The sequence below is a fragment of the Psittacula echo genome (genome assembly GCF_963264785.1).
Source record: "Psittacula echo genome assembly, chromosome: 4".
In the NCBI taxonomy this organism is placed as follows: Eukaryota; Metazoa; Chordata; class Aves; order Psittaciformes; family Psittacidae; genus Psittacula; species Psittacula echo.
The window spans coordinates 4,840,088-4,855,115 of NC_137738.1; the positions used below are offsets into that span (position 1 = coordinate 4,840,088).

The following is a 15,028-nucleotide window of genomic DNA, read 5'->3' on the forward strand; positions in this document are numbered from 1 at the left end:
ATCAACAGCATCAACAATGATGCAACTGTCAGGGCAGAAACAGCTGTTAACTGTACTGTGTTGAAGAGATGGTTGCCAATGGAGCTGACAGCCTTAGCTGTAAGTGTTGCCTTTTTATTTTCCCATATTAAGGCAGGAACCTCCTTTTATGAAAAGCCTTTTAAGATCGGAGTTCCTACTGACTTAAATGACAAGAGGACAAAGGTTGCTGAGATAGACATGCAACCTGGGGCCTGAATCAAGGATCATGAGATTCCCAAAATCTTGCTTATTGGAATAAATAGCACAGCTTAAAAATGGAGTTCTGCTTCTGTAGCCAGAAATCTCTGTAACCTGGGAACACACACTGTGGCCACAACCTCTCTCCGCTGCTTGAAAAGAAACACAGAGCTAATTTCAATGAAGAATTGTTTTCCTTACCAGACAGGAAAGAATTTTAAATAGCAATTCCTGTCAATTCATAGAAACAGGACTAGTAAGATCTGTGGGATTTCATGGGATAAGCAACATGCTGCCTTGTAATATTGAGCTGTATAATTATCCTCCTTAGTGTTTTGCCGGAAATAACAGGAAAACTGTTTCTTCAGAAAATCAGAAAACATTGTTACTTAATACAAGAGAATGTCTTCTTATTAAACTTTCCTTACATGCTGTTTGGAGGAGTGTAAAAATACACAGTTTCTGAAGAATAAAACCCATGTCTCAAAGCACAATGTGAGGAAACGATGTGTTCCAAAGTTAATCCCTTGCTACCATTCAGCAGTAAAATACATAGACGCCTCTTTCTTTCCTCTGTTTTTCCTGTTCTTCATTTAACAGTATGTGGACAAGGATCAGATGAAGAACACAAATTTCCAACATGTTTCACACCATAGCTGTGTAAGTAGCAGGTTGCTAAATGTAAGGAAAAGTTTTCTTTTTATGGTGTAAACTGGCACAGCTCCATTAAATTATATCAATTCATGTCAATGAAGGCATCCTGCCCAATGAGGAATTATCTATTACTATAGTGGAAATCTGTTTAATGGATGTAACTCTCTTTTCATAATGACTTTAACTTCATAATGACTTTAAGGATAAACTTCAGATAGAAAGACGTAAAAAACCCAAACAGCTACAAGTATAACAAAATACAAACCACCATACCTACTATCAAAATGTAGACCCAGGAAAACAGCCTCATGAAAACCTATAGCAAAGTCAGCTTTAAAATAAGTGAGAGGTTTAACACCCTTGCACTTACATTCACAAAAATACAAAGGCTATACCTGTAGCCCAATTCTGTGCGTGCATTTGTGTGTGGTTAATGAATGAGATTTGTAACAATAACAGACATCTCACTACTTGCACTACCAATGAGATAGCATAGTAAGGCTCTGAGTGTCAAAACTGGTTTTGCCTTTCCTTTGTAAAACAAATTCTTTATTCTAATAGTTTCAATGGTTTTCACACTACACACTTAACCAAGAGTTACTGGTTAACTTTTCCCCTCCAACAAATGTTAACCCTGATTCAGAATAATAGGTCAGATAACATAGATTCACTGAAGGAGCCTGTGGATGGCAAAGGAACAGATCTTAAAGACTGTGAAACTAATTGACTACAGAAAATCTCTTGGACTTGAGTGAAATTCAGATGCACATAGGCACATTGAAAACAACCCTTTCTCTACAATACACAAAAATGACCCGTGAGCCCTGGATATGAGCCTGAATTCTGCAGCTCAAGTCTATACATTTTAATTGCTGAGCTGAAAATAATTGAAGGGTCTGGAAACAAAAATGGATGTACAAAAGTATCATGTCAGCTAATAAAGAGTCATTTGAGAACTATCTGGGGAAAGAAGGAAGAACCTGTGTAAAGGCCAGCATTAATATATTCTCCATGTTCTCACTACAATAAATGCAGCAAGAGATACTTCAGCAAACAATTCAGAGAGGTTAACTTTGACTTCTGCTTTGAATCATCTGCTAGAGTATCTCTCTCTCAGCTAAAATGAGCATGAAGGTATCTCTATTTAAAGATCAAGGTGAGCACTTCTGCAGAATGCGTTACTGGTCCACTGGTGTTAAAAAGTTTTATATATAATTCCAAAATGTAACCCTGTACGAACAAACCTGCAGGACTAAACACTGTCAGCTGCCTCTTACTTGAAAGCCTCCCTTATTCCAGATGCTGAAAGAAAAACAGAACCGGAAAGGTAGAAATTTGCCACTTTCAAAAAAGGTGGAAAACTGGAATAAAATACAAGGGTTGTTTTTAAAGCCAGAAATCCTCCTTAGGTTTTCAATCTATGGGGACTGACATACTGCTTCTGTTTTGTTTTGCTTTTTATTTCAGGATGATACTTGTACAGAAAAAACAATTTATGTTAGTGCCATATTAATGAAGCAAACCTGACTTTAGAAATGTAGTCTAAAAACTGTAGTCGCCCAGCGGCACATTTTGACTGATATTGTGGCATTTGGTGACACTAATTTCTGTCAAGTCACTACTCATATTGAAAAACACCAACCAGATCAGAAGCAATTACACTAGAGTAAGACTTCTTTTCCAAGTGCTGTGTGAACTATAAAATACAACATGCTGTCATATAATAAATAAAGGGCTGTCAATCCATCTTGATGATAAGGGAAGAAAGTCAGAGGGACAAGAAATTTTGTAAGTGGGTTGAATAAAACATTGTTTCTTTAATTATGAAGTGCATCCCCCACTCTCGTGAACATGTGGCATATAAAGTGTCAAAGTGATAGCACAGCTCTAGTTGGTTGGGTTTTCCCTGAAACATGAATCTGCAGTACACAGATTTATACAGTGTACAACTGTGTGGAATACAAACATTCTGTTCCTTTCCCACAAGCAGTGTAATTTATCCCAGGCCCCATTATCCTAACAGTGGCACTCTGAACTGTGCTTGAACTCCCAGTGGTGACTGCTCTCAACAACTTTTGGCAAATTCAGTTTTAATCAAGGGGAAAAAAAACCCAATTGAAACCCCAAAAAACAACAACACCCAGAAAAAACGTGAAGAGGAGGAGAAAAGCAAGTTATGGAAGATAGAAGACTCACAGCTTTTAAAATGCTGACGGCTTCTTTACTGAGCCAGACTGGATACAAGACATCATCATGAAGGATGGATTCGAAGAGATCATCTTCATTGTCAGCCTCAAAGGGGGGTTGCCCAGCCATCATTTCATACATGAGAACACCCAGAGCCCACCAGTCGACTGATGGGCCATATTCTAACTCCTGGAGGATCTAGCATAGAGAAACAGATTGGATTGAATAGACAAGTTAGACAACACTCTCGGCTGCACATTTGCTGTTTCAACATGATACACCCTTTCTTTCCCCCAGTGCCTAAGCAGGACTAAATCCCACACTGATTTTGGTAACAACAGCCATGGTTTCTTACCCATGCAATTGGCACAAACACAGCCAAGTGTCAATGTGTAGTTGTTCTCAGAAGTACTGACTGAGTCTATCAGTCCCCTGAGTAAAAGAGTATGCTCATGAGCAAAAGAGCTGTATATCCTTCCAAACTGTTTAAAGCAGGTCACGCTATAGGGGAAAAAAGATCACATATACAAAACAGATTGGTGGAAAATGTGAAACATTTCCTTGTCTCTATCTTGGAGAAAACAAACTGAACTAGCTTGTAATGCTGCACAGAGAAACTAAATCTGAGAGATTTATTCTTGTCCTTTAGGTAGGGCTGAAGGAAGCCAAAAGCTTTTTTGTTCAAGCTCTTTTTACAGCATTAAACTGCTGTACAATACATGGCTGTAGGACTCACTTTAATTGCCCTTGCTTTCAGAAAAACTGGCTACAACTCTTCTCGTGGCACAAGTTCAACCTTGTAGCAAATACCTTTAATATGGAGTAGTAGGTTAGTATGATGGAGTTTTATTGTACTACTTGGTGTTAACAGAAGTAGTGTTGTACAAGGAACAAGTTTAATTCTTGTCTCCTCTTCACTGAAAAGCAGCTTGGTATTTTGGATGCAATGTTTCAGCATGAGAAGGGACTGGGGAAAGCAGAGTGGTTGCCTGTTTAAGGTGAAGCTGACTGCCTTAAAATGAATTGGAATGGCAACAACACCACCACCTCCTTAAGCAACACTAGTGTTACAGTCAGAAGCCTCATGGTGAACTGCATGACCTTAGTGCTGTATTTGGGAATCACGATCAGTATAAAGCTAAATTCAGTCTTAACATAAAGCCAGAAATGAGTTTAGCATTTGAATGGTCTGCATTCCAACTGGATTCTTAGTTGACTAGATATTACATTTTATACACGCTAATTACAGAAAATGATACTCTTCAAAAGTGTACTTTTCAAGTGTTCTGAGCACTCTTTGGAGCTCAAATATTGCTAAAGAAAAGAAAATTGAAACATACAATCACAATGCAAGAGAAATAAAAGCAGGAGATAAACTTCTGCAATTAAGATGACAAAATGACACAATGGAAGTACTGACCTCAGTGAGACTGGGATTTCATGTAAATGTTCCTAGAATCTTATTATTGTTTTGTTTCCATTATAATTTTCAAGGAAAAATTATATATATAAAATTACTCAATTAGTATACTGAATCAGAAAAGAATTAATACAAAACTAAAACCATCACACTTGTATTTCTTTTCTTTTAATGCTGGAATACTTTTCAAACTCTGTAAGATACACATTTATTTTACACAGTTTCAAGATTCACACTTTATCAGTGGTGCTACCAAAGCTTGGCAGCCATGAACACTAACAATATCTATCTCTAATTTATTGTCTGTGGCAAATAGTAAACTAGCATTTTTTCCTGCTGCACATTTATGGTTGATGAAAGACCAATGACACTTTTACATTAAATCAGCACACTGAATCTTCAGCGGAAAGATGCAGAGGTTACTTACTAAACTGAGTAGACAGTGTCTGCCTAGCAGACTAACTGTGCAATATTGAATCATTTTAGGAACTTGGAAGTGCATCCCATACTATTAAAATTTAGGATATGTAAAACCCACATGATTCTCAGCCATTGCTTTTATCCAGTGAATGTCTTGAAATTACTTTGGATGTTGCCAACTGATATGCAGCATCCATAGGAAAAGTTTCTACTTTTCTGTTGAAGTCTATACTTTCTATTCATTCATATGGTAAGTACCACAAACAGTAACTTTCACTCCCAGATACTTTAAAGGAAGGAATAAAGTTACATCCCCACAAACACCTAGGCAAAATGAAATTGAACATATGGTCTCTTCTGTATGAACATTCCTTTCTAAGTCTCATGAAAAAATTAAAACCAATTTTATAACTATTAAAGACCAGTGCTTTCAGGACTCAGTTGCATCTAGCACCTTAAAGGCTAGTAGGTACCTTCAAAATGATGTTGAATCAGAAATGAGTGTATAGAGAAGAACACTGTTAAGTTCAGGAAACAAACAATAGAAAAACCATGCTTTGTCACTCCTGTCAACATGGAATATTGCTTTGAGCAGTGGACTAACCAATTTCATCGAGATTATCCAGGCAAAACTGCAGCACAATCTAGTCTGTATCTTCTACTATTTTAATTTACATGTAAAAAGTGTCTAAAATTATACATGTAACAGTCCGATGAATGATAATATCTGTATTCTTAGCTCAGTGCAGAAAAAAATACCTCTGGAGCTATATAATCAGGTGTGCCACAAAAGGTTGTAGTGGTCACTCCATTCAGAATCCCTTCTTTGCACATCCCAAAGTCAGCCAGTTTACAGTGGCCTTCTGCATCCAGAAGAATATTGTCCAGTTTCAGGTCCCTGAAATAAAAAAGGCTTAAAATTGAATCAACTCTCAAATTTTCATCATATGCTCTTGAATTTCATCATAAACTATAGATTATGACAAACAGATGGTTTCACAAACACCACTGAGACACTGTTCTTCACGTATGTGTGCGAGAATTTGGTAGTTGTCACTAAATAGACCTACCGATAGTTAGAGGCAATAAGAAAGCAAGCAATGACAAGCATTTTGCAGGACCAGGCCTTTGCCTTCTCTTCAGCTGCATGAAAGCAGAGCTGTATTCAAGAGAGAATCAGAAATGTTTGGAAAATATCTAAGTCTCTTGTTTGCTACATATCCAACATTCTGTCTATGTGAAACAGGTCAACTATGTCTAACGAAGCCATTCTCCCCCTTTGCAGCACCACAAAGTAAAAGGAGCACTGATTTATCCATACTCTACCATCTGGGTTGAATTAATAGGTACTTTCAAACTTGGAATATTTGGAATTGGATTCTTAATGTATACTAGCAATCCAAAGTTCAGATTGCAATGAGAAGGATGAAAACCAACACTCATCTTTGGAAGCATTATTTTCTGCAGCTTAACCCCGCTCAAAAATAATCTCACAGGAATATTTTGCATTCATTGTTGAGCAACACAGCAGCTGTCTCTGATCACTTGTTGTACAAATGTCTTTGTGTCAAACCCACACAATTCTTTGGTTATTAAATTGGGTGAGGTCAAAAATAGGTGGAGAAAGGGATATCCACCTTTCCTGCCTTGCCCTCTGCACATTTTCTAAATATATTGTTGATGGCTATTGCATGTTCCAACACAATGGATGCTAGGTACCAATTAACTTACCTGCCACTTGCCTTAGACTAAATTTCAAAAGGATTTAGAAAGTCAATGCATAAAAGAACTCTCAGTTGCAGGGAAAACTCCCACAATTAAAAACATTTACTAGTGTATAAATAATAAAATAACATAAACCAAAGGCGAAACACCCCACTTCTATTGCCTGGACCATCTTATCTTTACACTTCTGTCTAGGCTTTAGGTACTTCTGCCCATCAAAATCACAGTAATAAATGAATACACAGAGAGGTGAGAATCAAAACCAGAACAATTGTCTTCAGGTGACTCTGTGGACACTTTCTGATCAGAAAGTTTTTCCTAGAATAATTAGAGAAATTTCCATAGGTGGAATTTAGGGGGGTGGCTGAAGTGTGTGTGTAGGCAAGTTCTAAATCAGGTAGAAAATAAACCCCCCTGACAGTTTCGGTAAATAAATTTTAACCCCAAAAGCTTATGAAAAGATACAGGTTTTTTGCAAAAATCCTTTACGCCACCAAATTCTACCTGAGTGAGGGACGATTGGTCTTCACCTTACTCTGAGGATTTCTTTCAGAGGAATGTTTCCCTATCAGACCCCAGGCTTTAGAACTAGTGGCACTGTATCATGGGGGAAGCACTTGCACACATGAAATGATTAAACAACCCATCCAAGGCTGCATCATGTTAAGAGTTTTAGTGGCCATGTCTGAAGCTACAGTACGCTGGGATTTCCCCAGAAAAGTTCTTTTCTCCCTATCATCCCAGTCTCAGTAAATGGATTTTATTCTGTTTTCTTTTTCCTTCTGATACTTGTTCAGAGTTTTCAAACACACTGGCCCACCTTTACCCAACATATATTTCTCAAGCATGTACACAGGACAGCATAAATATCAGATATTTCTGGGACACAGCAGACTTACTACTCAAGGTCTGCATAATCACTGTACATCTGCGCAGTAAATCATACACTCTTGGAAGCACTGGATGTCTTACTGTGCGTGCAAAGATTGTGCTCAGTACACGTTATAAAGTGGTTTATGCATGTACAAGAGGTCTGACATGGCAAACAAAAGCCAGATATGCCTCTGTAACTGTAAATCCACTGTCTCTCACATAAACTAGCTTTATCAGGTATGGTTATTTAGCTCAAGTATATACTGGCTGTAATAATGTTTATAATATATATTATATTATAATATAATAATATGTCCTACAAGAGACATTGCTATTTCTAGATCAGTTATGCTGCTCTTGTAGTTCCTCAACTGTTCACCCACGTAAGGCCCCTTGAAGCAGGCCACACAGTTTATCATTCCTCAAGGTCATCCTTTTTATGAGTTCCTGAACAGCCCAAGATCCAGTTGGCTACATCATAATCCCCTACATCAAGCCATTTAACCCCTCAAATAACCACCATTTCCTAGTCCCTGAAAGTGATTTGCGAGAATTGCCCAACATCATGCAAGGGCAAACAGACATCAACAGCTCTGTGTCCTTCAAAGATGACAAAATAATGCTGCCTGCTCTGAAAGTCACGTGCCTTCCCAAAACTACTCTTCCAGTGAATTGCAAGTGTTACAATCAGAAGATCTGCATTAAGACAAGACTACAACATCATCAAGTAGAATGTGATCAAGTATAACAATAGGATAAGGCTGTTCCAGATTGGAGAAGTAAATAAGCATGTCGCTGGAACTTTTAACATTGCAAATGTAGCGTTATCTTGGATGTTCCTAAGCTAAGAAAGAATGCATGCTATATTTCAAAAAGTCGAGATGTTCAGATAAATCAAAGAATAATTATATTTGATGTTATCTAGGAACCACTTTCAGACACCATCACAACAGACTGTTAGGAAGAAGGTCGCAATACAAATAATTATGATAGGAACTGATGAAACTCAAGAGACTGCTCAGAAAACTGGTTCCACCTTAATTTGGAGTGGTAAGTGACCATCAGAGGACTCCTGCATGTTATCTTAACTCTAATCTCAGAAGTAGGACTTCCCAGTGCAGGCAGGTGATAGACTGGAACTGTTAGTACTTAAAATTGTTAAAGTTTCATTTAATGCCATATGCTAGCCATGGAGTTGAATGCAAATATAGTCGGTAACCCAAGAAACTGCTAAGCTAGGAGAAATCACAACAGTAATAAAAGACTGACAGCAAGCCACCACATAATGCAGAAGGACAGGATACTCACCATTGCCTTTATTTCCTTAAAGATTTGTATACAACATAGAAATTAGCAATAAAAATCTAACTTGACAGTGGAAAAAGGGAATGAACAAACTCAGCAAAAAGAAAACCAGGAAGAGTCTAAATATTTAATTCTGACTACCTGTAAAGACTGACAGTGAAATCTTAAGCCTGTCTGTAAAAACACAAGTGAATTTAACTTTCTTACCATTTACCAAACTATAATCCTACTTGACAGAAGAAAAACATCTGGGACCCCTTCATCAAGCCAAAATACAGCAGTGAAGCCTATAAGCCTCTTCAAAACTCTATTGGAGGCACTGAGGACATCAGCTTAATTACTCACACAATAATGGAATTTAATACCAGGAGATTTTTATTATCACAAAGAACACCACAGTTTCAAAAGAAATTTAGAAGAGGCTAAAACAACAGGAATATGACTCCCACTAAAGTACAGATGGGAGGTTAAAAGGTAAGCTGGGAGTCTGCCAAAGTGCCAAATTCATAGCTAGCCCACAATGTTACCATAGTCCATAAAAGAGCTTGCACTGAAAACCATTCAAAACCTTTGAGTAAATTTACAGTTGCCAGATAAAAAAAATAAATCAACACCAAAACCAAACAAAACCCACCCAAATAAAAAACCCCACCAAACCCCCCTAATTATGAAGCTTTGGGAAAAGAAAGCTCACTAAATAACTGTAAGAGAACAGGTAATGTGCTATTTAACACCTCTCAGGAAAAAAAAATAACCTAAACCGAAATAGGCAGAGATGAGGAAACAAATGAAAAGGTAACAGAAAAAGTGTTGTCAAGGCAGCCTGTCTTTCCAGAGCTACAGTTTCACTGAAGAAAACTTTTAAGTTTTAGTTTAAGATCCGTATCTCTCCAGAATTGTTCTAAGCAACAGCCATGTCTCCTACAACAACAGAAAAGTAAACAGCTATCAGTCTCTGGAATGTAAATTAAATGTCTGTACAGAACAATCCATTCTGATCCATTCTGTCTTTTATTTGGTTCCTGGTATTAGTTGTCTATCTCTAAATACAGCATACCAAATAATACAGTGTCAGATAGCTCAATGACAAAGGTCTATTAAATTCTTCTTTTTCTTATCTTGCATTCTTTTTGTAGGAACTAAGAAAGTCATCTGTGTTTGACAAAATGAGTTCCTACAACCTGCATAATTACATGCAACTGCAAACAACCTAACCAGTTAGGCCAGGAAAATGCCCAGATTGCTTGAATGCAGTAAAGCTACATTAAGCTATTTCGCTCCTTTGTTTGCCAAGATACTTCATAACATCAGTTCAGTTGACCTGAGCAATCGACTGCATAAAATATTTTGGTTTGGGTTTTATTTTTTTCTTTCTCAGAAAGCTTAAAACAGAAACTTAAGCCTTGGTTTCTATTTCTGGATACTGGCCAGCATCACAGTCACCTCAGAAGCTGGAATGATTGGCAGGATCTCAAGAAAGAATCAGGGTTATAACACTAAGGTTTGCGCAAGTCGAAACAGAGGAGTGGGTGGACTGCAGGTAATCTGTGAGAAAAATTCCCTAACGCTCATTCTTTCCTCCACATGCCAGTGCCATGAGACACTGACTGCCCTGGCTTCCTACAAATGCTCAGCGGACAAGGACTTCACAGGACTTGATTCTTAAAGTCTCCCTTCCAACAGTAGCTGGTGAGATAACCACCTTGTGTGCGCGGCCCTGCGTGTCACATGTGTCATTTAGATAACAGATAATTTTCTTGTTGAAAGTTAGGCAATTAAACAGTAGCAATGGGTTTTGACCAGTAAAATCAGAAAGGCTGCCAAAGATTACTCACAGTAGCCTTTGAACATGGTAAACATTAGTGACTAAATAAATCCATATTTGAAGAACAAGATCAAGTAGCTGAGAAACATGATCACAAGCTGGTTTAAGCAATCACTCTACAATGAAGTATCTCCACAGCATCTGCTTTTACTCTTAACTGTTTAGTGAGCAATAAAACGAGAAAGCATATACATTTCACAGTGTAGGTCATACTGAAGCATAATAATTACTATCCACAAATAACAACATCGAAAGCAAGAATATTTCTTCATAGGGTGAAAGCAAAGGACTGAACTAACATCTATAGAACATCAAAGAGGAAAGATCCAAAAGCAACACAAGTCTAAAGAATGTGGCTACTGAACAACCCTTTTTTTGGTGTGTGACTTTCAACTGCGATAAGCCATTTCAATAGTTTATTTGAAAACATTGCCATTGCCATTGTTCCCCTGCATGGGAAATTCACATCCTCCCTGCAGACTTTAAATAGACAAGCTGTTCACAGAAGAAACCACAGAAGGTAAAAGGGAAACTTCCTCCAACAACACAAAAAACCATCAGAATTACTCTCTACTTACTACAGTTAGCAGTAACTGAAGGCAATATGCTCAGCATTATCAATCAGCAATGATTTTTTTCTAAATAGAAAGGTGAGAATACTGTATTAATAAAATTACTTTTTAACTTACCCAGATTGCTTTTGAGGTAAAGATGCTCACCTGTAACAACATATCTCTCCTCAACTCAGTACAAATTTACTCTTTGCTACAATTTTAGTTAATGATGCATTTTCAACACAGATTTCAATCACAAGCAGGAAATACCACAAAACTTGGATCATTTGTACCACACTGCCTGAAAGGGTATTTTCTGGAAGACTGATAAATTCACCAAAATCTTTGTCTCAGTTCTTCAAACAGATTGTGTGTCCTCAAAATATTGATAACTAATTTACTAGGTTACAATTTAAGCAAGATGGAGTTAGATATGGAACTGGTCAGAAAACAAAAAGAATGGTCAACAATTTTCATGTTCTGATGTTAGCTTCTTTAATGATTAGCTCTCAGCAATGTAATCCCAATTTCTTTATATAAACTATGGAACAGATATATTAGGACTGTACTTCACTAGCTTTAAGTATTTTAGTCAGAACACATCAGCAAGACTTTTTTTTTCCCCTTCACCACAGATCAGAGAATGGAAAAATCCAAACTATAACTTCCAAGAAAATGCAAACTAATACGGTAATTTTTTTCCCATTGAAAACCTGAATGGGATAAGGGCCCATGCTCTCAGATGCTACTGACCTTGAGCACGCAACAATCAAAGCATCACTGGATGTCAGATTCTATCAGCTGATGTGACCTCCCTTATCCATGGAGTAAGAAACAGGGCATGCACTGGACTGTTCATGCTTATGAGTGGATTCATAACAGTGTGTCAGTTTTTGTTAGCAGGGAAGGAGTAGGGAGAAACCTGAGTGACATTAACGGTGGGAAAAAGATGGTTCTGCTGCTTTGGTTGGTGTAGGAGATCTCAGGAAGTTTTGCCTGTGTTTTTTCTGAAAGTTTTTGAATACCTTTGCTTTGCTTTTATGTTGTGTTGACCCATTAAGTAATAACAGGATTTATGATACACGTTTTCTTTGTCACTGTTACATCACTCAATATTATCAAAGAATGAAGACCATCTATCACAAAAACTGTAGCAGAGCTGTACTCAGCAATATACAGAAATACCTGTTTCAGAGATTCGAAACCTGCAACTTTTTGGAAGTGCCAAGTTTGGAATAAAGCAAACCCATCTTATACTGATGTGTACCAACCAGTATGTATAATGGCTAGCAGCGGATGCATTAAGAGCACAGACTTGGTTCCAAATAAAGCCAAAGATCCTATAGCTACTTTTCATCAAAGAAAACAGGGATAGTTCAGATAGCAGGGTAAAAACATTGATGACTTTTAATGTGACCATAGTGATACTCTCTGTCAGGCATGTTTACTTTTAAAAGCACACACGTTTACTTTCGTTATATACTAAAACATCCATCACCCCGCCATTTGCACAAGTATCTTGTAGACTAAGGGGATGGCAGAGACAGGAGAAGGCACGTAGTGAAATGCAGTTTACTATCTACCCACCAAGAACATCAGAGGGAGATAACTCCATGATTGCTTCCTGTGGCTCTGTAAGTCCTAGTTGTTACAAGGCAAAAGCATGCCTTGGACAGTGTACAACATCACCTGCTCCAGCAGTGTCTACCATTGAGAAACTTTTAGGTCAGCAACATCCTGAGATGGAAAAGAAGGCTACGTGTTCACTACATAGCCCTAACAACCAATGTCTGAATGACTTATTGAACAAAGGTTTAATATTCATTTCCAGTAGCTTAAGGAAACCAATGACTTCTCTGGTAGCATAAAAACTTGTTCTATAAAATAATTTCTATATATGGCTTTTAATGGCTTTGACCATAACTTTATCACAATTGTCGGTAGCAGCTTATGACATTACAGTGCCTGATCTGCTTATCTTATTACGCTGAGTTTCCTTAAAATAATGTGCAGACAAATAAATATATTGTACTTAACAGCTTTCCTTTGTGTGGCTTTTCCTTTCTCATTATTTCCACATTTTTATTTGTGAACATAAGTGAAATATGCACAAGTTTAAATACGCATCCTTCCATGAGCCATACCTGGGAATGAACAATTTTTCCATAAGCCTGAGTCAGGAATGGGACATAGCGCTATAACTCTGCCTCTTCACTTAGTCTACTGTCAAAGCCCTGATTTAGACAAGTTTTATGATGGATCCCAGTGGCAACTGTGCCTTCCCATGGCCTGCAGGCCTGTAAGTTTTGTACCGAGTAAGAACTGTCATGAATGGAGCTGGCTTCATATTAGGCTTATTGTACAGGACAAACAATATGCCTCAGAAACTTGCAGCTAAACTCGACAGCAAATGGTTTTCTCATTCTGGAAGGCTTCTAGAGATTTTACAAACCATGTGTGTTTCACACTGGGTGAAAACACAGACTGTTCAGAGCTTTTTTGTGAAAGTAGCGTGTGAACAGCTGATGGCCTGGTGCTCAGGCTGAGCTGCCTGGTTGTCCTGGTCCACCACCACCATCATGAATGTCCTGACATTAAGGCTAGTAGCAGTTCTCTCAGGGATTTTCTTTTTTTCCCCACTGTCTTTACTTTGGTTAAACCCATCATTTTCTAACTTTTTTCCTTGAAGACTTTGGCTGAAAAATTCCTAGCTGGCTCTATGTATTCAGGCTGGGAATGCCAGGGTGAAATCCGTACTGATGATATTTACTGTTTCAGCCTTTGCTACAAAGCCCAAGTGTTAAGTCATCGCTAAATATGTAATGTGATAAAGCCTGTCCTCACTGACACCTCAGTGATCCCGCTGAAGACAACAGAGGTTCCCAAGCTTAGCCAAGGATTGACTCAAGCCTCATTATTCTACTCTGTGAGGTTCACTGCTCTTACTTTTATATCTCAAATAACATAAAAATAAGATTGCGTATTATAACAATAGGTTAGGTGGAGCGCAAACTAAAAGTGCCTACTATGTATGTCTGTAATCCTTTTAAACAAAACAATACCAAGTCATTACTTGATAAAACCACTTGATGAAAGACAACACTGAAAGGATGGCGTGAAGCTAGGAAAGCTTGTCAGATCAGGTTTCGAAAACTCAGGTCTCAAAAAATGTTACCAGAACCTTAGAAAGCAAATTTATCTGTAGACACATTAATAAATTTTGGCTCTGTTCAAAAGTTTTTCTTTGGAAACCAAAAGCAATGTTGGTTTTGGTTTTTTTTTCCTCAGTGACCTTACTAGGTAGGATGACAAAATCGCTATCATTTGAACAACAAGTTATGCAAACACAAAGAAAAGAGTACTTGGGTTTCAGGCAGAGTTTCTATGCCCAATCAAAAAAGACCAAAATAGTTTCTTCTATTTCTTATTTTTGAGTGAGGCTTTCTCATGCAGAATAGAAAAACATACAGCCAATTGGACAAAGCCTTGGGTGGCATGGTGTAGTGTTAGGTGTCCCTGCCCATGGCAGGGGGGTTGGAAATAGATGATCTTAAGATCCTTTCCAACCCTAACTATTCTATGATTCTATAATAAATGCATGTCTCTCCAGGTAGCATCTTGCATTTCTGCAGCAGTTCTCATTCAGCTATGTCAGCAATGAAGCCTTGTAACTCTTAATAACCCACAACAAGGATGTACTACTGCCTTATCCAGATGACAGGAAAGACAGAATTAAAGGTCATAATGTAATGAACCACAATTCCATTGATTTTTAAAATTTACATTAATCATGGAAAGTAGCTGGAGCTCTGAAACATTTTGCTCTGGTTTGGTTTTATGATAAAT

General features: G+C 37.8%; 1 protein-coding gene across 1 annotated transcript in view; it reads right to left on the reverse strand.

Moving 5' to 3' along the window:
- Positions 1 to 15,028, reverse strand: part of PRKCE (protein kinase C epsilon) — a gene marked incomplete at both ends in the record, with an annotated part of 282,775 nt that overhangs the window by 19,902 nt on the left and 247,845 nt on the right. Inside the window, 2 exons of the mRNA XM_080615806.1 lie at positions 3,070 to 3,258; positions 5,660 to 5,798. Coding sequence (XP_080471932.1) covers positions 3,070 to 3,258; positions 5,660 to 5,798 — 328 coding nt within the window. The remainder of the gene's footprint in view (positions 1 to 3,069; positions 3,259 to 5,659; positions 5,799 to 15,028) is intronic.